We start from the raw sequence: 24,206 nt of genomic DNA, 5'->3' as shown, positions 1-24,206 counted from the left end.
GAACTTAACAGTCATTTTTTTACTTGTTTATTTAATCATGTAAGATGCTTGAAGTTATCTGAACACCTGTTTCTCATATAAACCTCAAGCAAAGAGTGCAAAACTTAGTTGAGTAAAACAAAAAGGAGAGGGTCTATGCAAGAACATTAAGAAAGCAGGGGTTTCCCTGGTGGCGCAGTGGTTGAGAGTCCGCCTGCCGATGCAGGGGACATGGGTTCATGCCCCGGTCCGGGAAGATACCACATGCCGTGGAGCAGCTAGGCCCGTGAGCCATGGCCGCTGAGCCTGCGCGTCCGGAGCCTATGCTCTGCAACGGGAAAGGCCATAACAGTGAGAGGCCCACGTACCACAAAAAAAAAAAAAAAAAAAAAGACTGAAAGTAAATTGGCAAGTATTTGGAAGACAGATGTCCAGCAAGTGTGTTGAAGGCTAGGTAAAGTACCTGTTCTAATAAACACACACCACTGAATACCCTGCAGCTCACTCCTGTGTGGCAAAATGACAACTGCTAAATGTGGTAGGGATAGATCTGCATTATAGATACAGTTCCTTGTACAGAAGACCCATAGAAGAGTGCTGTCAGGAAGCATATACCCTTCCGCTCCCTCAATGATCACCACCAAATTCCTTCATAGGAGGACCTCACATAATGTCACGGATATACTAACTAGTTTCCAGGATATACTAACATCAGGTTGAGAGATTCTGTTTGGTTTACATAGTTGATCTGAATAATTTAGGCTTGAAAGACAACTTTTCTCAAGAGTTAACTTTTGTCTTCAAATCTTGACGGCACCTTGCCTACGATGGCATCAATTAACACCTAAGGAGTTTTGAAGAGAAAATTCCATTATTTCTTTTCTTTCTTGAGAGTTGTTTTTTTCCCCCCTCGTTTGGAAGGTTTGCAGTACTTTGCTTCCATCTGAGCCAGAAAATTGTCCATTTCCTTTTGCCGATCCTTTTGTCTGCTCTGTTTGAGAAGTTAAAACACAAGCTTTCAAAACACAAGACTGTCCACAGAGATAAAAGTACTTAGCAGCTTCCAGGGGCTGGTGGAAAGGGAGAATGGGGAGTGACTGCTAATGGATAAGGGGTTTCTGTTTAGGGTGATGAAAATGTTCTGGAATTAGTGCTGATGATTGTAAAACCTGATAAATATACTAAAAACCATTGAACTGTACAATTTAAAAGGATGACTGTATGGTACCTGAATGTCTTAAAAGAAGAAAACAAAATGCCCACAATACTGTACATACACTCCAAAGAAAATATTAGCAGCAGGAATCAGAACATGAAAGAAGTGGTGGCAACCTTCAGACAACCTGCCAGGTTTACCTGAATGAGTGCTTTCAAGTTATCCACTCCTTCATCAAGCCCCAACTCCTTCCTGCTCATTTCTGCTTCTTTAGCCTCTTCCTGAGCCTAAAACAGAAACTCATGTGAGACGCTATGGCAATCTAGCAAATACTAAAAATACACCCTCTTTCCCCAAAGCAAATTTAAGACTCCTTCAATTTGAAGATTATATAAATTAAAAGGATAAAATTGCATAAATATGACACTCACTAAAAGGCGGCATTGCTGACATCAAGCAGTAGATCCTCTGATTCCAATAAGCATTTCTGACTGCTCCCCATTTGTATTTGCTAGGGGTAAGCAGGTAATTTGGTTTCATAAACCACATGGTGACAGGAAGGAAACCAAAATGCTAGAAGAGCTAAGAAAGGTCACTTAGCCAAGGATGCCCTCAAAATTCTGCCAGGATATAGGCACCTCAGATTCCTCCTCTGGAAACCCAATTTACTACATGTGACTCGCAGCAGCCTTGAGAGCAACCCTGGTTTAAAATTTCCCCTGAGTAGTTAGGATAAACTCTAACAAATTCAGTTTTAACCTTTCTTTACCGGATTTCAAAGCCACCTCCTCTTGCCAAATTTTACTAGGGCACTGATTCCAAAATACCATAAGAATACCTTGGGAAAGGTTAATAAGTTCATTCTTTCCTTCAGGGCAACAAGTAAGACTATAAGAGGCCCCAACCCCCAGTGAATTTTCTAAGTAGCAATGAATACTATTAATACTGGGAGTTATACTACATTAGGACCTTGTTATTCCAATAAAGAGACACAGTTTCCATTGTCTACTTTCAGTCCCTGTATTCAATTTATTTCTTTTAATACTGTATTCCCCTCTCCAAGTTTGTGGGAGTCTCACTCAAAAGTATTCCAGCCTCCCGCCCCGCTCCCCCAAACTCTAGGGAAGTTTCTCAAGCTAATAGCCTATTACTGAATACAGCTGTGCTCAGTTTCACCTAAAAAAATGATTACCAACTTAAGATAAACTGTCAGCTTGAATCTAGACAGATGTAGCCTATGAGCCAAAATGATGATCTTGATACACATTCCCTTCTCTCAACTCAGCACAGGTGTCAGGTTTCTCCTGTCTCTTTACCTAAAAGCTGCAGACCTACCTCCACCCCCATTTCAGCCATACAAAGTAAAGTACCCACCAAAGAGCTACAGTCTTACACTGTTTGCTCTCCGTGGAGCTCCCATTATGAAAGCCAGGTTGAGGCAATGGTGCCTTTAATACCAAAAGACCAGAGGCACAGATGTTTGTTACCTTGAATCCACTCCCTCCCTGAACCCCAGATATCCTTAAGCTCCTTTCCCCTGCCATCATCCTTACCCTCACCAGCTCCACAGTTTAATATGCGTATAAAGGACACACAAGCCACAGTCCTTGATACTCCACAAAAGTGTACCTCAAAGTGTGTTTGGAAAGACACTGTTATCAAAATAAACTAAATTGTTTGTTTAAAAAAATGTATATTCTGGGTCCAACTCAATAATCAATCTGGCAAGAACAAAGGAATCTGAATTAACAAGACACAGTTTTAAAGGGACAGCCTCTGTCACTCTCCCCGCCACGCCTTAACCAAGTGAGAATCACTGTCTAGCCTGTGTATCTGGACTCAATTATTTTATCTCCTCAGGAATGCCTCAGCAAGGTTACAAGAATTGGCCCATATGAAGAATATTTCAGTGGTACTTTAAAATGATATTATCTAAATAATCCATGCAGTAAAATCCTCTTGAGCACAACACAGTAGAAAAAAAGGTTCTCTTAATGAGCTGATCTGCTCATTTTATTACATGAAAACTACAAATCAAGTTAAACCTAATCTTTATTTCAGCAGTCTTGTATATATTTTCATTATTGTAAATATCCTCAAATTCTTTTTGGAAGCAGTCAAGATATAAACAGCATTCAAAATCTTACCCTCCTTTTCCTTGCATTCATCTTTTGCTTTGCTTCTTTGACAAAGGCATTATAGGACGGGACCTCTCTGGCATCAATGGCTTGTTGAATAATGTTCCTTATCCTGGGTTCCTCTGTGTACTGCACACACAGCACAGACTCCATGATCTGATCCATGTCACCCTTGAAGTCCAGATAGGCCTGTTTAATATCAGCCAGCTCTTCTTCTGAACCTTTGTATGTCTTCTCAAAAGCTTGAATATCTTCTAGAGATATCTGAACAAATGAGAGGCATATGCTTTAACTCTGAGAATTTTATTTTAAATAAAAGAAATACTAGTAAAAAGTATATTTAGGTGTTGAAATGTTTCTCCTCAACTCAGTTACTTGAGTTGAAATTGTTGCAAGGAACCAAAGTTTCTATGCCAAAGATTTTCCAGAGTTCTCCCTAATCCAACCTTTACAACTGCTACGCTACAGACCAGGAAAATTTAAGTGAAGTTTCCAAGCTAGGAAAAGTTTCAGGACTTACATCGGAATATGTAAAATAAAGCACATCTTGTAAAAAATCAAATGCCCCCGTTTCACTACAAGCACTTTACATCAACGGAAAATTAAAGACCCATTTTCAGTAAGAGTGTGTGTGTGTATGTAGGTGCATGTGTTATGGATACACACACACACGGTTCAAACTAAGGGTGAGATATGTCTTCCCTTCTTCAAAGATCGATAAGTAGATAGGTATTTCCTGAGGAACGCCGGTGTTTATGTGTGTGTTTATTGATATTTCGAGGCCAAATAAAAATTCCTCGTTCTTACACAACACAAAATGCAAGGCCTTAGAGGCATTCAATAAACGTTTGTTGAATGAATGATGAAAACAGTCACAAGGAAATCTCCAGAGTTCTTTACCTTTTTAAACAGTAATCTCCAATAGGCCTCCCAGTCCCGATCTTGGCTGAGCACATCAGAATCCTCGTCCACTGTTCCCTGCTCATCGTACACTGCTCTCTGATCTTTGTCACTCAGAACGGAATAGACCTTCCCAAGTATCTGCGGGAAAGAGCAACCAAAAATCAACCCTGCGCCTCTCACTGAAACCGCGCCGCGAGAAATAAAGATTAGAAAACGCCAGGCCGGGTTCGGCTCACTCCACCTGGGCGGGGTCGGGCGGCCAGAAGACGGAGAAAAGCCCGGGCAGCCGGCGGACCGGGGTCTAGCGCACCTGGAAGCGGCGGGTGGCGTCCTCCTTGTCGCCCTCGCCCACCCGGTCCGGGTGCACCTGGAGGGACACCTTGTGATAGCCGCGTCGGACCTCGCCGTCTGAGGCCTCGCGCCGCACGCCCAACACTTGGTAAAGGTCGGCGGTGCCGAATACTTCCTCGCACAGCTCCAGAAGCCCCATGGCCGGTAGCGGTTCGGAGCCGGCGGCGACCTCAGCGAAATCAGCCTGACTCCAGTGACGCTGAGCAGACCTGGGCGACACCCTTTTCCCGCGCAAAAAGCCCAGGGCGCCGGCGTCACAAGAGGCGCCGGAACGGGCGGAGCCACGACACCACACTTTACGGCGGTTGCAAAGTGGGGTGTGGCCAAGCTTGCGTCGGCCAGAATTGAGGCGGAGAGTGGAGCCGGCGTCCCTGGTTTCCTCTAGCGCCGGGACCTCCTTCCACCACGCCCTCTCCTCCGCGGCCCTCCTCCCGATGCTCTGGAAATCTCGCACCTACCTTTTCCCCAACGTCCTAGCTTAGTTTATGCAACAATATAAGGAACGTTTATATTAGACTGAACCTATGCACTGTTTTCTTTTTGCTTTTTTTCAGTGAAAAACAGCGTATCATCGGCATTTGGCAATTTCACATGGTTTAAATTTAACCTGAAGATTAAACAGATTTGTTCTTTTCCAAAGATGGTCTGACAAGAGTACATAGAGCTCTGAGGCCCAAATAATTTTGCAACCTACAGGTTGGGACCGCTGGGTAGGGACTTTCCCTTGAGCCCTGCAATTTATAAAGCCTACATTAAGCAAAAAGACAAAATACCGGTCTTTTAAAAATTCTTTGTCTGATAGAACTTCTAGATTTGACATTTATTACAGAATCATTTCCATTCACCTTCCAGCTCCTAAATCACCTTCCACTTTGCTGGAGATAACATGGTCCAAATGCTCATCTTATTAAAACCTAAACTTCAGAAGCAAAAGCTTTCTCAAGTGCAGTCCTGGGTTTGAGCATGCTGGACTTGAGTGGGTAGCAAGACAGGCTGATGCAATCATTCAAGACTTGGTGAAAAATCTGGGCCTGGAAATCCAAAGCAAGGCTAGGGCTAGAGAAAACTTTGGAAATCAGGGAGAGGATGAGCTCACATAGGAATTTTGTGTATATAGATCTTAGACAAAAGATAGACCAGGGCACAAAGTGAATACGTGAGCTGGAAGAAACTAAGTGGCTCAAAATATCCATTTCACATCAGTTCCCCTCACTGGACAATACTTTCCAGAATTACATTCTCCTCTGCTCTACCAATTAAAGCTTCTCCAAAGACCTCAAACTCTCCAGGGTAGATTATTATCTTTTAAACTTTGAAATGGTTTTCAAAACATTTCTCTTTCCTAGTTCCAAGATCAAACCCAGGTAAAGTCAGTTGCTCTCTGACTGCTGTGCCTTTAAAGTCGCCCCAAAGTAAGTGGAAGCCAACCAGTGACAACCCTGGGAGAGCCTTGATGACCTCAGATTTTGAGATGGCTGGTAACTGTTCTCAGAATATAAAACCCAGAGAATAAAATAGTTTGGTACATTGATAGGGCTATAGAATCTCTATAAATCTCCTATGTTTTAGTTTTATGTCAGATTATGAAATCTGTATTATCCAATGTGCACTAAAACCATCTAATCCTGCTGCACTTCTGGTGGAACAGACTATGTGCTATTTGGGTTTTGGGGGACACAACCAGTCATCTGTATTACAAAATCATGATACCTAAACCTGATTCTGTCACTGACTTTTTAAATGGATTTTTGTAAAGCCCCTCATCTTAGCTCATTTCCCCGGCTACAGACAATATGACATGTTGGAAAGGGCTCTCCAGGTAGGAACATTGGGGTCTGACTCTTAGCTCTGCCCAGTATTAAAACTATGTGGCCTTGGGCAAGTTTCTACTGCTGAACTTCAGCTTCCACTCCTATAAACAAGATAATCCTACTTAATTTCATGATATAATTCTCACAAATAACCTTGCACGGAAAAGGCCTAAAATGTATGTGGGTACTTTACAATATTATCTTTCTTCCAGTTATTCCTAAAAAGTAGGTTGTTAGAGCCTAAAAGCCTAAAAGCTTACAAACCTACCTTTGTAAATCTGAAATTTTGCATTTACAAGACAATGTAAATCTGCAATTACAAAAACAGTAAGTGAAGTAACTGTGTTCCTGAGCTGGTGGGATGACCATAAATGACTAAAGTAGGAATTAGTTATATAGGACACAGACATGCTGGTTGGGGACTTTGAAACACAGGGAAGTCCTAGAAGGTAGCAGGCTGTAAAGTTGTCCAAGAGACCCAGAGTCCAATCCACCCCACAGCCACTGTCTTTCCCCAGATGAAGGCTGAAAAAGCTAATTAGTACCTATACCCAGCTTTATGTCAGTCAAGAACAAACCTCTCCCTGGGCCCTGTTCAGGTCAGGCCAGAATACCATGGATGACTTGAAAAATTCCATTTATTGACCTCTAAATATAATAAAACTAAGAGATCTGCACAAATATTTTAAGAGGACTTCGACCTTGTTCCCAGTGCTATGATCACTGAAGTCAGTTTGCTTTTGTTTCTGTAGCCTCTGTATCTGTTTTCTGAGCCGCTAAGAGGACTTCTCGTGCCCGTTTCCGTCGCAGCCTCTCAGCATTTGTGATCACCATCGGATGCAGAGGGAAAAAGCCAGAAAGACCTAAAAGTAACAGTATTTTCATTCATTATAACAATACAAGCTAATGTTTCCCTGGGAACTCAGCATCACTGAACTGAGGTCTAACAGAGACCTGATCTAGAACATAGATTCAAATCAAGTTCCTCACTCAACAAAATGTTTTACCTCTTCCCCCAACTCATTTCCTTCCGTTTACTGCAAGGTCACAGTGGATGTTGTCTACTTCCTAACACTATTTTCCTTACTTGGAAAAAAAAAAAGAACTGACAGATAGCCATTCAAGACACACCATTCCCATTTTTTAGCATAAAATCTCAGTCATCCAGAAAGTCTCAAAGGAGTCTACAAAAGGAATCTCCAGATTCAAAATGGCAATCAGATCAATTTCAGTTCTCACTCCAGTCCTGATTAGCCTGGAGATAATGAAAATCGTTCTTAATTCCCATCATCTTCGAGCTGATTTCAATTTAAAATCCCCTCAGAGAGGTAAGGCTAGAGCTGAGTTACCGAGAAGCTTTTCCACAGGCTTAGAGAGGTGGGCTCCACAGCCAATCCAATGCCGGATCCGGTCCAGGTTGAGAGCAACGATTTTCTCTCCATGACTGTTGGGCAGTGGATCATAGGAGCCCAGCTGCTCCACAAAACGGCCATCCCTGGGGCACTTGTTGTGAGCAGCCACGATGCGGTAGAAAGGCCGGTTGGTACAGCCACCCAGGGTAAGGCGGATGGTTAAGTGGCCTCCATGGTAGGCCTTGAGGAGCAGAGTACCTGTAGACAAAAAAGTGGTTAAGACACAAGAATCGAGGGCACAAAACCGACAAAATGAGATAGATGAAATGAGCCCCCTTCCTCCACTGAAAGGTCCTTACTTCCAACCAATTCTTGTCAATCTGACTTAGATACCGTTTCTTTGTGAAACTCCTCTTATGCACTCCAGCCATCCCCCAACGCACTCAACACTGGCTCTGGACCATGTCGGAGTCCAGCTGCCTCATTTATAAAATTGATGCCGTTTATCTCATAGGGTTTCCGCGAAAACTTAAAAACAAAACAAGAAAACCACTGAGGAGAGGGTCAAAAGTGTGCAGTTTCAGGTACTGGTAGCCTCTAGCTCGTCTACGAGAGCGCCGCTCCACCCAGTCCCGTACGCCCCCTACCCCCGGCGACCGCCCTTAAGGTCTCCCGGGGACCCCATCACTCACTGAGCTGGACCATAGCGCAGCCGGCAGGCGCCGGGGCCTGTGCACCAGTTGCGACGCCTCGGAGCTTCTGGCCTCCCGCGCGGATCCGCTCTACCGCCTCGGTGGCGCGGAGGACAGCCGGGAAAGGTCAGCGTTGAGGAACTGCCTGCCTCCGAGCTCCGCGACCCCAGGCCGGGCGCCTCGGTGCCGGAAGCGAACGGCCCACTCGCCCCGCCTCTTCCGCTTTTCCCCCCTACACTTCCCGTAACGCAACACAGTGGAACCTAACGTACCTCAACTGCCGCAAAGGACGGGCGCTACAGTTTGGGGCCGGATAGGTGCGAGAAGAGCCCTGTGGGGTCTCCCGGCCCTCACTGGCCTTTGGGTTCCTGCCAGAGGGAGGAGTAGTGGACAGTCCTGGGAGCGGCTAAGAAGTGCTAAAGTGCTCCACAAATCCATCCTTCCAGCAAACTTTCCGAGCACCAGTTAGGGCCAAGGCGAGCTGCCGAGAACGCAAAGATGCGCTGTCCCTGCCCCCAGGAAGCTTGACAGTCTGGTAGGGGAGATGGTGAAGTTACACCAGAGTAACTAGGGGTGGTCAGTACACAGTCCTGGAGTGAGCGGAAGAGAAGGTGAACCTGATAATTCCTTTGTGCCTCAGGAAGACTTCATAAAGGAGGTAGTGTTAGGACTGAGAGTAGAAGGACTATAAATGAATGTAGAGTTGATTTTACCGTTCTGTGCTTACTAATATGCCTCTCACCTTCCCTCCTGCTCTACCTCCCTCCTAGTCTCTCAACCGCCTCCTTTAAAAAATGAAGGCGGGGAGCCTTTATTTCTGGTTTTGCTGTAAACTGATCCGGAGGACAGGGGTGAGGTATGGTTCCTTTGTCATCTCTAGCCCTAGAATAAATGGCCTCCGTTGTGAGGAGTTTTGCATCTGTTATAGGGTAATGGACTCTTCATGGAGCCCTTGTGATTTAGATCCATGAAGATACCTTCAGCAAAGACCAGTCTATTAAGCTTCTCTGTTCACTGTTGGATCCAAAGGATCTGGCCAACTCATATGCTCTTTGCTCTAATGCAGTGACCCAGCACAGCATTCTTCCTTTCCGCCCACCTTAGAAATGATGCCTTAATTCCCAAGTTCCAGTAAGTGAACCTGGCCAACGACCTTAGCAGTTGACCTCTTTCAGGAGTGATCCTGATAAGCTTTCACAGGAAACCCTAATAATGAAGCTACTATCCCTTACACACACACACACACACACACACACACACACACACACACACACACACACACACAGTTATGTTCTTATATATACCTCAGTATACCTTAACTGATGAATTCTGAATCTCTTATTTAGATTTTTTTATTGCCATCCAGTTTACTGTCAACCACTAAAACATCCAGTAACATAGACATCCAGTAAGATAGCCAATGGAAATAAGTGAATGGGTTTCAGTTTGTGCTGAAGATCCTTTTTTCTTTATCCCAAGCCCTCATATGGTGAAACATCCAGGGTATAATTTCTCTGGGAAGGAAAGGAGCTCAGTGTCCCATACAGAAAATTCTTCAGGTGGAAGGATGTCAGAAAGATGGATTTCCAAAGCCAACTGTCTCCTGTACCATGTGGATCTCTGCAAGCAGACTCTCATCTTTCAATTTCAGCTGCATGAGAGGAGGAAGGGAAGGACACATGTCATACCTGATATACCTATGTGGAGACCCCTCTTTTGCGGAACCACAGCTAAAGAACATAGTTCCTCAGGATGGAATTGACTCTTCCTATATTCTCTATTTCACAATAACTCCATTAAAGAGACCTCAAAACATCGTGCTGGTTACATGGATGTGTTCACTTTATGAAAATTCATCACGTGGTATGAACACTCACAATTTGTGTATGTTTTTGTAAAATAACTTAAAGTTTATTTTTAAAACTGTTTACCTTATCACCCAATATATCTTAACTAATGAATAATGTTCCTATTTGGCAAGTGAGAGAAAGGAATGAAAGACACAGGAATCAAAGACATCAGACTTTAATTTTTAAATCTAGATGTGTAGTAGACACATCTAGTTGCCTACTGAAAACCCACTCTCTCCCTTCTTTTACTAACAAAATCATTTCTTTCCAGGGCAGCAATGTAACCAACTAAAAAGCCACATTTCTTGCTTCCCTTGCAGCTAGGGGTAATTTCAGTTGTTGCCAATGAAATGTAAGGTAAAGTCATATCTCTTTAAAGGGAGGTGAAATAGCTAGCATGGCCCCTTTGTCCTTTCCCTGCCTTGTTCTTTATTGTGCCTGAAACATGGATATGATAGCTGGACCTACAATGGCTGTCTTGCAACTATGAGGGATGGAAACTGCATGCTATGATTGGTGAAGCAGAAAGAAAGAGGTTGGGTCTCTGATGACACTGTGGTACCAATTCTGGACTTTTCATTAGATGAGAAAAATAAAACTCCTAATTTGTTTAAGCCACTGTCTTCCAAGTCAAATTACTTGCAATCATAACTGATAGACTAGACCAGGGGTTGGCAAGCAATTGCTCATGAGCCAAATCCAGCCTGCTGCCTATTTTGTAAGTAAAATTTTATTTGAAATGCAGCCATGCTCATTAGTTGGTGTATTGTCTATAGCTGTTTTTGCACTACAAGGGCAGAGTAGTAGTTACAATAGAAACCATGTAGCCCACAAAGCCTAAAATATTTCCTGTTTTGCCCTTTACAGAAAAAGTTTTCTGACCCCTGGACTAGAGCAACACCTTCATTTTATATGTGAGGAAAATGAGGCCCAGGGAGGTTAACAAAAGATCCCGCATGGTAATATGCGGGTTTTTATTCCAAACCCAGCAGCCCCATGATAATGGCCAAAGATGGTAAGAAAATCCTCTAGAAAAATATTCATATCATAAAATGCTGTAAAGTCAAGTCCTGAATGAAGCCAGCACCTGCCCTCCAGTTTACCAACCTCAGTACAGTATGAACAGCAGAGGTATCTGCATCATACCTTCACCGTGTACTTGTAGGCCTGCTCAGCTTCCAGTTGCCGTCCAGCCTGAAAAAAAGAGCACCGCCTGGTAATGAGGACATATAAATATTATGAAGGGAAAGTACATAAGCAGAGGATTTATACCTTCTTAGTTAAGAACCTCTGAATTCAAAGGGGGAAGCAGGAAAATGAAAGATGGTAGGGAAAAGCAGATGTTCATATATATATAATATATATATCCCTCCTTCATTTCAAAAAGCTTAAAGACAACTTGGCCTCTCTTTTTTTTTTCCTGAAAGCACCATGAGTCATTTGTTACTCTCAGGATTGAAGCTATTCTGTTAATAACAGCTAACACTTACACAGTGCTTGCTTTGTAGTTTACATTGTTTTTAATTGTTTACATTTTTAAAGTGCTTTACTTTCATACATACCACTATTATTTATATTGTATCAATATACTGTTGATATTTACATGCCACTAGTGTCTATAGTTCCCAGTTTACAGATAGAGAAACCTGGGCACAGAGAGGATAAATAACTTGCCAGGGTTATGAAGCTAATAAGTGGAAGAGCCAGGTTTTAAAACAATGCAGCTTGGCTCCAGAGTCCAGGTTTTTAACTACTACAATTTATCCTGTCTGTATGCATTAGAAAAAGCAGATACTGCAATTACTTCCATGAAGATCTGGATATGAGGTGAGAACACTACTTCTCCTAGTTATTTCTTGCATGAAGTAATCATGTAGGACTTAAATGAGAATAATATGATTTCACTAGTATATTTCATAAGCTTGTGCATAACAAATTAGCTGCAGTATTAAGAGTCACTTCAGAAATTTTAAATACATAAATATGAGAACCACAGACTGTTCAGGTTAGAAGGGAATTTAGAGAATATCAAGTCCAATTTTCTGATTAGTGCTAGTCCATGGTAAATTTTTACTAGTTCACAGAAGACTTCATTACCGTAAAGACTTTCCTAAAATATTTAAACTTTCAAGTGTTCCTACCTGAAGTTCACTGAATTCCAGGGGCATTTTCCAGTACATCTTCCTTTCCTATCATTATTACTTTTGTTTCACTTCTGTCATAGGGAGGCAGAGACCCAAAGGATGGAAGGATCCAGAACAGGCAAAATTTTGAAAAAGAATTTTTTTGTTTTGTTATTATGTAAAATGCTGCAGTAAACATCCTTGTTCATGTTTTCTGGTATTTTCCTTAGGAATGTATCTATATATAAAATTGCTAAGTTGTAGATATGAATGTGACTAAATAACACCATATTGCACTTCAAAGTAGTTGTACCACTTTACATCCACTAGCAATTAGGACAATCCTTATCAATGTTGGTAATATCAAACTAATTTTTCCCAATCTTATGGGTGTGAATTTCTGTCACATAATTATAAATTGCATTTTCATGGTTACTAGTGAAGCAGAACTTCTTTTCATATATTTATTGACTTTTACAATTTCCACTTCAGCAAATTATATATTCCTATCCTGTGACCATTTTTCAATCAGATTGTGTGTACGGTTTTTTTCTTATTGTAGGAAATATTTATATATTCTGGATATTAATCCTTTATTAGTTATAAATGCTACAAGTATTTATAATAAAGTCCTTAAGCTTTATTTTAGTGCCTTTTGTTGTACATGAATTTCCAATTTAAAAGTTGTTAATTTATTGATATTTTTATCTTTGTCTTGTGCTTTTATAGTCATAAGGAAACCATGCACAACCAAGGGCAAAGAGGTATCCTCCATATTTTCTTCTAAAGAGTCTAAAGTTTTAGGATTTAGACCTTTAAACCAGCTGGAATAGTGTGTGTGTGGGGGTGGGGTGGGGGGTGAAGTAATGACTACTTTTTTTTTCATATGGATAGCCAATGACTCCACCACTATTTATTGAACAGTCAGTCCATTTATTCCTCATTTTGGTGGGCTGTTTAATTTTTTTTTTTTTTTTTTGCGGTACGCGGGCCTCTCGCGTTGCGGAGCACAGGCTCCGGACACGCAGGCTCAGCGGCCATGGCTCATGGGCCCAGCCACTCCGCGGCATGTGGGATCTTCCCGGACCGGGGCACGAACCTGTGTGCCCTGCATCGGCAGACGGACTCTCAACCACTGCGCCACCAGGGACACCCTGTTTAATCTTTTAAAAATAGATTTATTGAGGTATAATATATGTACCATAAAATTCACTAATTTTAAGGTTCAACTGTGCAACCATCACCACAATCCAGTTTTAGAAGGTTTCTATTACTCCTCAAAAGTTTCTTCGTGCCTGTTTTCAGTCAATCCCCATTCCAACCCTTGGCCCTAGAATCACTGATCTATTTTCATCTCTATAATTTTCCTAATTTCATATAAATGGTATCATATAATATACAGTCTTTTGTGCCTTCTCTTAATTAGCATATTTTTGAGGTTCATCCATATTGTTGCATGAATCAGAATTTCATTTTTATTGCTTAATAGTATTCCATTATATAAATATACCATATTTTGTTTATCCATTCACTGATGGGTCATTTGGAATGTTTCCAGTCTTTACCGATTATTAAATGCTGTAATGAAATAGAGAAATCTTTGTGTAGACATATGTTTTCACTTTTCTTGACTAGATACCAAGAACTGGAATTGCTGGGATATATGGTAAGTATGTATTTAACTTTTTAAGAATCTGCCAAACTGTTTTCCAAAGTGGTGTACTAATTTGCAATCCCGCCAGCAATGTATAAGGATTCCGGTTTCTCCACATCCCTGTCAATAATTGCCAGTCTTTTCTATTTAAGCCATTCTAATGGGTGTGTAGCGTGGTATTAATTTATGTTATCTTAATGAATTATCTTTTAAATTTTGACATAATTTCAGATTAAAGTTACAAGAATAGTTCTCTCCTCTCTGTATATACACACATGCACACATATATACATATGTACATGATACATAAGTATATATTTTAACTTTTCCTGAACCATTTGAGAGTAAATTGCAAACATGATGCAATTTTAGACTTTAGTATGTGTTTCCTAAAACCAAGGACATTCTCTTACATAAGCACAGTGCAATTATCAAAATCATGAGATTAGTACAAATATAATACTATTATCTAATCTGTAGACTTCATTCAGATTTTTCCAAATGCCCCAGTAATATCTTTTATAGCAAAAGAAAATCCAGGATCATGCCTTTTACTCAGTATTCATGTCTTCAGTTTCTTTTAATTGGGAGTAGTTCTTTTTGTTTCATGATATTGGAATTTCTCAACATTATAGGGCAGTAATTTTGTAAAATATTCCTCAATTAGTGTTTGATGTATCTTTATGATTATATCAGGTTATGAACTTTTAGCAGGAATACCTCAAAAACACTGTTGTGTTGCCCTCAGTGCGTTCTATATTAGGAGGCACAAGCTGTTTATCCCAATAATGGTGATGGTAACCTTGATTATTTGTTTAGATTGTTATCTGCCAGGTTTTTCTACTATGGCATTACTGTGTTCCCCCTTGTAATTAATAAATATCTTGTTGTGAAATACTTGAGACTATGTAAATATCTTCTTCCTCCTTAAGCATTCATCAGTAGTTTCAGCATACCTTGTTACCATATGACCCAGCAATCCCACTTCTGGGCATATATCTGGAGAAAACTCTAATTTGAAAAGATACATGCACCCCAATGTTCACAGCAGTACTATTTATAGTAGCCAAGACACAGAAGCAACCTAAATGTCTGTCAACAGATGAATGGATAAAGAAGATGTGATATCTATCTATCTATCTATCTATCTATCTATCTATCTATCTATCTATCTCCAATGGAATATTACTCAGCCATAAAAAAATGAAATGATGCCATTTGCAGCAAAATGGATGAACCCTGAGGTTATCAGACAGAGAAAGACAAATATCATATGATATCGCTTATATGTGGAATCTAAAAAATTGTAGAAATGAACTTATTTACAAAACAGACTCACTGACATAGAAAACAAACTTATGGTTACCAAAAGGAAAGGTGTGGGTGAGGGATTAGCAGATACACACTACTATATATAAAATAGATAAACAACAATGTCCTTCTGTATAACACAGGGAACTATATTCAATATTTTGTAATAAACTACAATAGAAAAGATTATGAAAAAGAATCACTTTGCTGTACACCAGAAAACAACGCAACACTGTAAATCAACTATACTTCAATTAAAAAAAAAAAGAGAAGTGGTAAGAGTGGGAATCCTTGCCTTATTCCTGAATTTAGCAGGAAGACTTTTAGCTTTTCACCAATGAGTATGATGTTGGCTGTGGGTTTGTCATAAATGGCCTTTATTATGTTGAGATATAGTCCCTCTATACCCACTTTGATGAGAGTTTTTATCATGAATGGATGTTTACTTTTGTCAAATGATTTTTCTGCAACTATTGAGATTATCATGGGAGTTTTAACCTTCCTTTTGTTAATCTGGTATATTACATTGATTGATTTGCAAAAGTTGAACCATCCTTGTGACCTTGGAATAAATCCAACTTGATGGTGGTGTATGATCCTTTTTATACATTGGTGGATTCGGTTTGCTAATATTTTGTTGATGACATTTCCACCTATATTCATCAAAGATACTGGCCTGTAATTTCTTTTTTTGTAATGTCTTTGTCTGGTTTTGGTCTCAGGGTAAATGGTGGCCTCACAGAATGAATTTGGGAGTGTTCTGATCTCTTAACTTTTCTGGAATAGTTTGAGAAGGATAGGTATTAGTTCTTCTTTATTTATTTTGGAGAATTCCCTTGTGAAGCTGTCTGGTCCTGGACTTTTATTTGCTGGGAGTTTTTTTTTTAATTTGTGAATTTTATTTTATTTTTTATACAGCAGGTTCTTATTCGTTATCTATTTTATACATATTAGTGTATATATGTCAATCCCAATCTCCCAATTCATTGCTGGGAGTTTTTTAAATTACAAATTCAATTTCAATTCTAGTTATCAGTCTGTTCAGATTGTCTATTCCATCTGGACTCAGTGTTGGCAGGTTGTATGTTTCTAGAAATTTGCCCATTTCTTCTAGTTTGTCCAGTTTGTTGGCATATAACTGTCCATACTATCCTCTTATGATTTCTTGTATCTCTGTGGTATCAGTTGTTATTTCTCCTTTTTCATTCTTATTTTGTTTATTTGGGTCCTCTCTCTTTTCTTCTTGGTAAGCCTAAAGGTTTATCAATTTTGTTTATCTTTTCAAAAAACCAACTCTAGGTTTCATTGATTTTTTTCTATTATTTTTTATCTCTATTTTATTTATTTCATCTCTGATCTTTTTTTTTTTGCATTTGGTGTTGCTTTTATTTTATGAAAAAGCTCATTTCAAATCTACATTAAAACTAAGCTGAATACAAAGTCTTAGTGACGGGGGTCTGGTGGTTCTTTTTACAAAAACATGGCCGCTGTCCTTTGGCCTTAAAACTTCAGGAAGGGCACTTCAAATGGCTTCATCTTTGCACGTTTCAATGCCAGAGCATAGGAATAGACCTAGCGTCTACTGTCAGATGTTCATCAGCTACCAGAGCATCAAGTCTCTTCAGCAGGTCATTCTTTGGTAAGGAAATTACTTCTACAAATTCTCCAACTCCTGGCTTTGGCTCAGGCCTTAGGTTTTCAGCGTCATCTCCATTGATAGTTACTGTCATGATGTGTGTGGTACAATTTGACAAACCTGGATCCATACATACAGCTGGAGAACATTCAGCAACATCTCCTTGATAGCCAGTTTCTTCCTCTAGCTCCCGAAGAGCAGCTGCTTCTAGGCTTTCGCTGTCATCAAAGAGACCCACAGGGAATTCTAAGCAGTAGCCTCCCAGTGGTGGTCAGAACTGCTTTACCAGAATGATACATTCATAATGAAGGGTTCTTTGAAGCACTGGGATAACCGGCCACACCATCAGCAGACTGTCCTTTCCTAGTTGTCCACCTCACAGTTTCCCAAGTTCTTGTTTTACCAGTAAGATCCCTGTCAGTTGTTTTATCAAGCTTGACCCAGTTTCCTTCTGAAATTAACTCTTCTGAAATAATAGACTGGTGTTTTGAGAAGAATCTGCTGGTTCTAGTTTTCCCATTTTCAAACTAGTTAGTCTTTATAGTCCACAGGCAAGAAGTTCACGCTACTCCCAGGCATGGGACAAAGGGATAGGTACTCCTTTGGGCGGGGGGGGGGGAGGGGGGCGGGAGGTGAAAGCATGGGTCTGAGGCCGTAGTCTGAGGAGATGTGGTGCTACTGCTCTCTCTAATCTTTATTAATTCCTTCCTTCCACTGACTTTGGGCTTTGTTTGTTCTTCTCTTTCTAATTCTTTTAGGTGGTAGGTTTGGTTGTTTATTTGAGACTTTTCTTGTTTCTTGAGGAAGGCCTACATTGCTATGAAATTCCCTCTTAGAACTGCTTTTGCTTCGTCCCATAGATTTTGGAAAGTTGTGTTTCCATTTTCATTTATCTCGAGGTATTTTCTGAATTCCTCTTTGATTTCATCATTGACCCATTGCTTTTTTAGTAGCATGCTGTTTAGTCTACACGTGTTTGTTCTTTTTCCCATTTTTCTTTCTATAGTTGATTTCTAGTTTCATACCACTGTGGTTGGAAAAAATGTTTGATATAATTTCTATCCTCTTAAATTTGCTGGGGCTTGTTTTGTGGTATATTAGTGTTTCAGGAAATAATCTTGGGGGAGGTCATCTTTAGAACTCTACCTACCAAAAGAAATTGTATATGATTTTCTTTTTGATCTATGAATTAATTAGAAACATCTTTTTAAGTTTACAAATGTATGTGAGTCTTTTGGCCTATCTTTTAGTTGTTGATTTATAATTTTACTGAAGTGTGATCTACATGTATTCATTGAAGCTCTCTTTGTGGTCTAGCATATGGTCAACCTTTATGAATAATTCACTTGTGCTTCAAAAGAATATGTATTCTATGATTAAGTACAGGGCTATATAATTAATGTTTGAGCTCAACCTTGTTGTTTTATTCAAATCTTACACATCCTTAATTTTTTCCCTATTTGATCTAGCAGTTTCTGAGAGAAGTGTATTAAAATCTTCCATTTTGACCCTTTTAGTTTAAAGATGAAGAAACTAAGGCCCAGCAAGTTTAAGTAACTTCCCCAGTATCCCACAGCTAGTTGTGGCACAGCTGGGGTAAGAACTCAGGTATTTCTCATATTGATATTTACTCCAAAGAGAAAGTCCAGTAATTTTTATTCTGTTAGTTTCTCTTATAATCACAATATTCCCTGTCAGTTCTGTGTTGTATTGGCCAATGGAAAACTGAGGGCCACTCTCTTTATTCCCAGTTGGAATCTTAGGCTAATGTGCAAGTTATTGAAGCAAGTTATTTTAATTATGGGAGGGTTATTTTCTATAGGTAAAGCAGCTATCACAAATTCCCACAATTACCCCCCCCACACACAATTTCCCATCTATTTCAAGGATAAGCACCCTCAGCCAGCAGTTCAACAGGATGGAATGATTCAGAAACACCAGTAGAGTAACTCCTTTGCTGGTCTTTGACCTTGTTACCTTCTGATACAATATCACTCCCATTTTAAATTTTTTTAAAAGGAAAACAACTTTAATGAAAAAGGAACTCAGGTCATTAAATATAATTAAATACATTTTAAATATAAATACTATGTCTTTCCTGATTAGTATCAGGTAAATATCTAAACTATGTGTCTGAATAGCTAAACCATCTGTCTGAATTCTGGTCTCAAAGACAAATCTTAGAGACAATTACAAAGAAGATGCTTCATAGCATCAGGTGCATTTTTTAAATGATGGGATCTTTTGGGAAAATAACTTCAGTCTATCAGATTTCTGATGTTCCTATTGTTGGTAATTCATTTATGGCTACACCCTTATAGTCTACTTTGCCTTTCTTTTTATCATTAGATTCTTATATAGTTTTCTAGACCATATATGACATTTCTGTAGATCCAGAGCATAAATAGGATGACTATACAGTCCCAGACTTGAGGTCCTAAACATGAGAGTGAAGGCAGGCAGAGTGGTGCTGAGGAGGGCAGAAGGAAAATCTCTCACCTTCGCCAAGTCTAATCTGCCATCCCACTGCACAGCCCTTGCACATCTCCTAACTGCAACCCCAGACCAAGATCTGATCTGTACATGCTCCTTCATCTTGAGTCAGGGCACACACTGGACTGGGCTGTTTGTGTGGTCTGGGCTGAGGCCTGCTGAGCAGCTCAAAAGTGCCACAGGGAGCCCACCCCATCTGAAACCCCCACTGACGGTCAACCCCAATCCACCCCATTACTACTCACCTGAGACCACCAAACCCAAGTGCCTCATTCCCATTTTTAGAATCTGCTTTCCAGACAAACACACCTAAGTATATGATTTTCAAGCACATCCTAAGTAGAGGCTTCCCAGACATGAACTCTCCTTCATCATCAGTATAATGGCCACATCTGAAGCTCATCAAACCTCAACTATCATGCATTGATGGCCTTCCCGCTATCTCTTTCTTTACTTGGTCCCTCACCCCTCTGCTCTACGAGGGCATTGTGTAAGGATAATAATCACTCACTTTCAGGCAGACCAGGGCCAGATATGCCCATACTTCAGCATTGTAGTTGTTCAGTGCATTGGCTTCAGAGAGAGCATCCTCAGCCTCTGTGAGCTCATCCAGCTTGACAGAAAAAGAAGATAACGTGATTTGTTAAGTCAAAGTAGTTTTCACTTAAGCCAGCTGGAATCTGTTTAGCTGAAAATGCTATGTCCAAATAACATTGATATATGTGACCCATACTAATAATTTTCAACTTAAAACATTTTTAGCAACAGAAAAAAAATTTTTAGCAACAGAACTCTTTCTTCAAACAAAATCATATGTGGTGGTGTTCCAATATATGAATGAGTTAAAAGTAGAACTGCTCTGATTAGAAAGTCAGGTACAGGAATCTGGAGCCCTGCCTGCTGGGCTCTCGAGTTACACCCCTCTCTTCTTCCTTCTCTCTATAGCAGGCCCATCAGGGCATCCATGAACCATAGAGCTTCAGGTGCCAGGGTTGGAAAACCAGACGTATTCACTATCATGTGTGCCTCATTCAGTGATTTCCCCATACACAGTGGGCTGTCAGATACATTTGTAGTTTTACATTATACATCCCTTTCTTAAGTTAAAGTCCTATTAGCCCATCAAAATACTACTGTTCAGAAAGCTTCTCTTTCCCCTAATATTAGTTATTGACAGCACAATCTTGAGCAATCAATACAACATTCAGAGATTCTAGGGCATTCCCTGAGCTCTGGGCACATGGATATCATTGCTGCCCCCTAATACTGTGAGTCTGTTTTGTAAAATCTTCCAAAAGGTCACCTAAGGAAAGGATAAGATACCTCTCTCTCCCCAGTAAAATCGTTCTTCATTTTTCATGTTTTAGAAAATAAAATAACTGGTTTCTAGGCCCAAGACAATATGAAGAATGGCCTTTCGGCAATGCCCATACCTTGGTCCACACTTTAAATGTCTCAGAGATATTGATTCATTATTTAATCAACCTATATTTGCTAAGGATTTATTTTACTGTGTGTCAGGCAGTATGCTAGATACTTAGAATAAAAAGAAAAAATACAATTTTTGCCCAAAGAATTCACTGACAGATACGTAAAAAATTAAGACAAAATGAAAACTCAAACACATAAAGAGTTCTGATAGAAAATAAACATTTCTATAATAAAAGCATATATATATATACACATGTATATATATATATATATATATATATATATATATATATATACACACACACACATAAATAATCTAGTGGAGGGACAAAGGAAAAGAGGAATAATTGTACCCCGAGATTAAGGGATGGTTTCAGAGAAGAAACACTGCTGAAGTCAATCCTGAAGGATAAATAGGAGTTTGTTAGCTATACTTCAAGGCATTCCAGGTAAGAGGAACTTCATATACAGAGGCACAGAGGCTTCAGAGAGCATGGCATGCTCAGGAAATTCTTAATATGCTTGTGTGGCTGGGGAAGGGAGGGAAGGGAGAGACAGAGAGAAAGCGAGAGAGAGAAGAGAGAAAAGAGAGAAAACAAAGGAAGTGATAAGACCAAGGAGTTAGGAAGAGACCAGATCATTCCCAAAAAAGTCTGAATAGTATTCTGAAATAAGGGGTAGTCACTGAGGAGTTTAAATAGGGAAGTAACCTTGTATTTGCATATTTTAAAGACCACTTTGGTAACAATGCAGGAGATGAATTGAGGGAGGACAGGAGAACACCCTAGCAGGTAAAGAAGGGATGAGGCTTGAATTAGAGCAGTAAAAACACAGATGGAGAGGAGACAGTAGACTCAACAGACATTTAGGAGACAAAATCAATAGGATATTTGATGCCTACTTAAAAGTAATAGAATTAGACTAGGATAGTTTTTAAGTTTCTGGCTTGGTTGACTGGATTCATTATAGTCCCATTTACTAAGACAGGGAATACAGGAGAAGGTACAGGCTTAAGGAATGTGAGAATCCTGAGATAAGTTAGGTTATATTTTGGATATGTACATTTTGAGGTGTCTGGGGGACCATCAAATAGAGCTGTCTATTACATTGTTTGATATAAGGGTCAGAACGTGAAAAGTGTTATGAACTGAAGCTTTAGGATTCATTGGGGCACAAGTGGTAGTTAAGACCACTGGGGTAGATGATATTTCTTAGGGAGAAGAAGTAAGGTGACAGGAGAAGAGCTGGCTATAGAACCCAGGAGGACCCAACAATTATGATGGGCAAAAGAGTAGGAGCCAGCAAAAAAAGGCTGAGAAGGACACCAGAGAGGAAGGCGTGGAACTGGAAGGATGTGAATGCAATATTGTGGAAGTCAAGGGAAGAGAGGGTTTCAAGAAGGAGGCAGTCAGCAGGGTTAAGTGCCACAGAGACTTCATCGGAGGGTCTATTGCATTTGGCAATTAGGATGTTATAGGGGGCCCCCATCAGAGAAGTTTCAGCAAAGTGTTAAGGGGTATACACCTAATTGCAAGGAATTGAAGGATAAATGGTACCTGGGAAAGGAACAGATAATTCACATGATTTCCACTTCATTAGTGATGAAAATGTAAATTAGGATATATATCAAATTGGAAAATGATAATGCCCATTGTTGATGACTTAACAGTAAAATGGACTCTCACACCTGGCAGAATATACATCAGTTTACAGCCTTTCTAGAAAGTGAGTTGACACTATACTTAAAATTTTTTCTACATTCTTTATGAATGTATCCTAAGGAAATAACAGAATTAAGCGCAGAGATTTATGTCTTAAGAATGTTTATTTCTGCTTTATTTATAATATATAGATGTAGAAACTAATGACATGTCCAATAAGTGGTTGGTCAAATAGATATGGTATATCCACACATAGGTATAGCATGACTAAAACATTGACTGAGGGGCAGAGATTACTTGGATACCTTAGCAGTGGGACTTAACCCAAGTTTTTTTGAGTTTCTATATCAATGAAAATATTTTTTATGCTACTTAAAACAAATAGAAGCATGATTTATGCTGAGTAGTTTGTACTGTTGGTTTCTTGTTCTTTTGAAAGTGCTGTTAGGTTTCTAACAGCTACGGATGTTTTACATCCTTTCTGGGAAGGTGGAGTGGGGGCATATGGCTTCTATATAAGTGATCATGTGTCCTGGTTGGCCCGGGACACTACCTGTGTCCCAGTGTAATTATTAATATCACCCTTTTCATTCTCAGAAGTGTCCTGGTTTGTATGATAAATTACATGATAACCTTACTTATGCATCCAAACCAGGGAAGACCGTGCAGTTATCAAAATTTATGTTTTAGACTATTTGATTATGTGAGAAGGTACCAATACTATACTGTTAAGTAGAAAAAAAGATCCCAAAGCAGTAAATATATTATTTACAATTTTATACATTAAAATTACTTTCAGGGCTTCCCTGGTGACGCAGTAGTTGGGAATCCACCTGCCAATGCAGGGGACGCAGGTTCAAGCCCTGGTCTGGGAAGATCCCACATGCCGCAGAGCAATTAAGCCCATGCGCCACAACTACTGAGCCTGCATTCTAGAGCCCATAAGCCACAACTACAGAGCCCGAGTCCCACAAGTACTGAAGCCCATGTGCCCAGAGCCCGTGCTCCACAATAAGAGAAGCCACTGCAATGAGAAGCCCGCACACTGCAACGAAGAGTAGCCCCCGCTCGCCACAACTAGAGAAAGCCCGCATGCATTAACGAAGACCCAATGCAGCCAAAAATAATAAATAAATAAATAAAAGAACTTTAAAAAAATTACTTTCATATACATACGAAAAAAGACTGGAGGAAAATGCCTTCAAATGTTAATAGTGGTTATCACTGAGTGGTGGGGATTATGGATACTTTTATGTTTTCTTCATATTTTGTATCATCCAAATTTCTATAACTATCATATTTTACCTTTATGGTTAAAAAAACAGCAATGAGGAATAGGAGACAAGGAATGTAAACAATTCTTTTGGTTAAGGGTAACAACCAGGGAGGTTGTTACTGTCGTAATTGTTTAATAAGAAGGGGAAAAGTACAGGGAAAGGGCTGATTGGGAAGGAAAGCTTAAAAATGTAAATCAAAGAGAAAGAAAATATTAAGAAAGTGAGGGATTAGGAGAAAAGGAGAGGGATAGAATCAAGAATACACATGAAGAAGTTAGACAAGAACAGAAGAATGCATGCCTCTTTCAAAGATTAGAGGAAAGGAGGGAAGGGTGACTAAAGAGTTTAAAGGGGGGCTTCCCTGGTGGCGCACTGGTTGAGAGTCCGC

General features: G+C 40.0%; 3 protein-coding genes and 1 pseudogene across 4 annotated transcripts in view; all 4 read right to left on the bottom strand.

Moving 5' to 3' along the window:
• Nucleotides 1-370: 370 nt before the first annotated feature.
• On the bottom strand, nucleotides 371-4,784 carry DNAJC9 (DnaJ heat shock protein family (Hsp40) member C9). The gene is made up of 5 exons (XM_065894596.1): nucleotides 4,487-4,784; nucleotides 4,174-4,314; nucleotides 3,283-3,537; nucleotides 1,336-1,422; nucleotides 371-970 (listed from the first exon to the last, which is right to left on the bottom strand). Exons 1-5 carry the CDS (start codon nucleotides 4,664-4,666, stop codon nucleotides 851-853), a joined length of 783 nt encoding a protein of 260 aa, XP_065750668.1. The 5' UTR covers nucleotides 4,667-4,784; the 3' UTR covers nucleotides 371-850.
• Nucleotides 4,785-6,958: 2,174 nt separating this feature from the next.
• Nucleotides 6,959-8,563, bottom strand: MRPS16 (mitochondrial ribosomal protein S16). The gene is made up of 3 exons (XM_065894798.1): nucleotides 8,383-8,563; nucleotides 7,688-7,948; nucleotides 6,959-7,201 (listed from the first exon to the last, which is right to left on the bottom strand). Exons 1-3 carry the CDS (start codon nucleotides 8,393-8,395, stop codon nucleotides 7,068-7,070), a joined length of 408 nt encoding a protein of 135 aa, XP_065750870.1. The 5' UTR covers nucleotides 8,396-8,563; the 3' UTR covers nucleotides 6,959-7,067.
• A 1,143-nt stretch (nucleotides 8,564-9,706) lies between these two features.
• CFAP70 (cilia and flagella associated protein 70) overlaps nucleotides 9,707-24,206 on the bottom strand; it is an 85,090-nt gene continuing 70,590 nt past the window's right edge. Inside the window, exons 25-27 of one of the 2 annotated variants that reach the window (XM_065894357.1) lie at nucleotides 19,961-20,062; nucleotides 11,379-11,426; nucleotides 9,707-10,033 (exon numbers count right to left, since the gene is read on the bottom strand). In XM_065894357.1, coding sequence (XP_065750429.1) covers nucleotides 9,953-10,033; nucleotides 11,379-11,426; nucleotides 19,961-20,062 — 231 coding nt within the window. In that variant the 3' untranslated portion in view covers nucleotides 9,707-9,952. The remainder of the gene's footprint in view (nucleotides 10,034-11,378; nucleotides 11,427-19,960; nucleotides 20,063-24,206) is intronic. The other variant, XM_065894358.1, reaches the window with a different exon arrangement.
• LOC136136608 (ADP-sugar pyrophosphatase pseudogene) lies at nucleotides 16,821-17,476 on the bottom strand (annotated as a pseudogene).

The sequence above is a fragment of the Phocoena phocoena genome, chromosome 16 (assembly GCF_963924675.1).
Source record: "Phocoena phocoena chromosome 16, mPhoPho1.1, whole genome shotgun sequence".
In the NCBI taxonomy this organism is placed as follows: domain Eukaryota; kingdom Metazoa; phylum Chordata; class Mammalia; order Artiodactyla; family Phocoenidae; genus Phocoena; species Phocoena phocoena.
The sequence above is the reverse complement of the archived record's forward strand: the minus strand, read 5'-3'. Positions and strand labels throughout refer to the sequence as shown.

Excerpts from the sequence above, each read along its gene's own strand:
- DNAJC9 (XM_065894596.1), bottom strand. The coding sequence starts at position 4,666 with ATGGGGCTTCTGGAGCTGTGCGAGGAAGTATTCGGCACCGCCGACCTT. Across the intron at positions 1,423-3,282 it reads TGAATGCAAGGAAAAGGAGG|GCTCAGGAAGAGGCTAAAGA; the intron begins GTAAGATTTTGA and ends TTTCTGTTTTAG. Across the intron at positions 971-1,335 it reads ACTTGAAAGCACTCATTCAG|AGCAGACAAAAGGATCGGCA; the intron begins GTAAACCTGGCA and ends CTTCTCAAACAG.
- MRPS16 (XM_065894798.1), bottom strand. Across the intron at positions 7,202-7,687 it reads GCCTGTGGAAAAGCTTCTCG|GTCTTTCTGGCTTTTTCCCT; the intron begins GTAACTCAGCTC and ends TGTTACTTTTAG.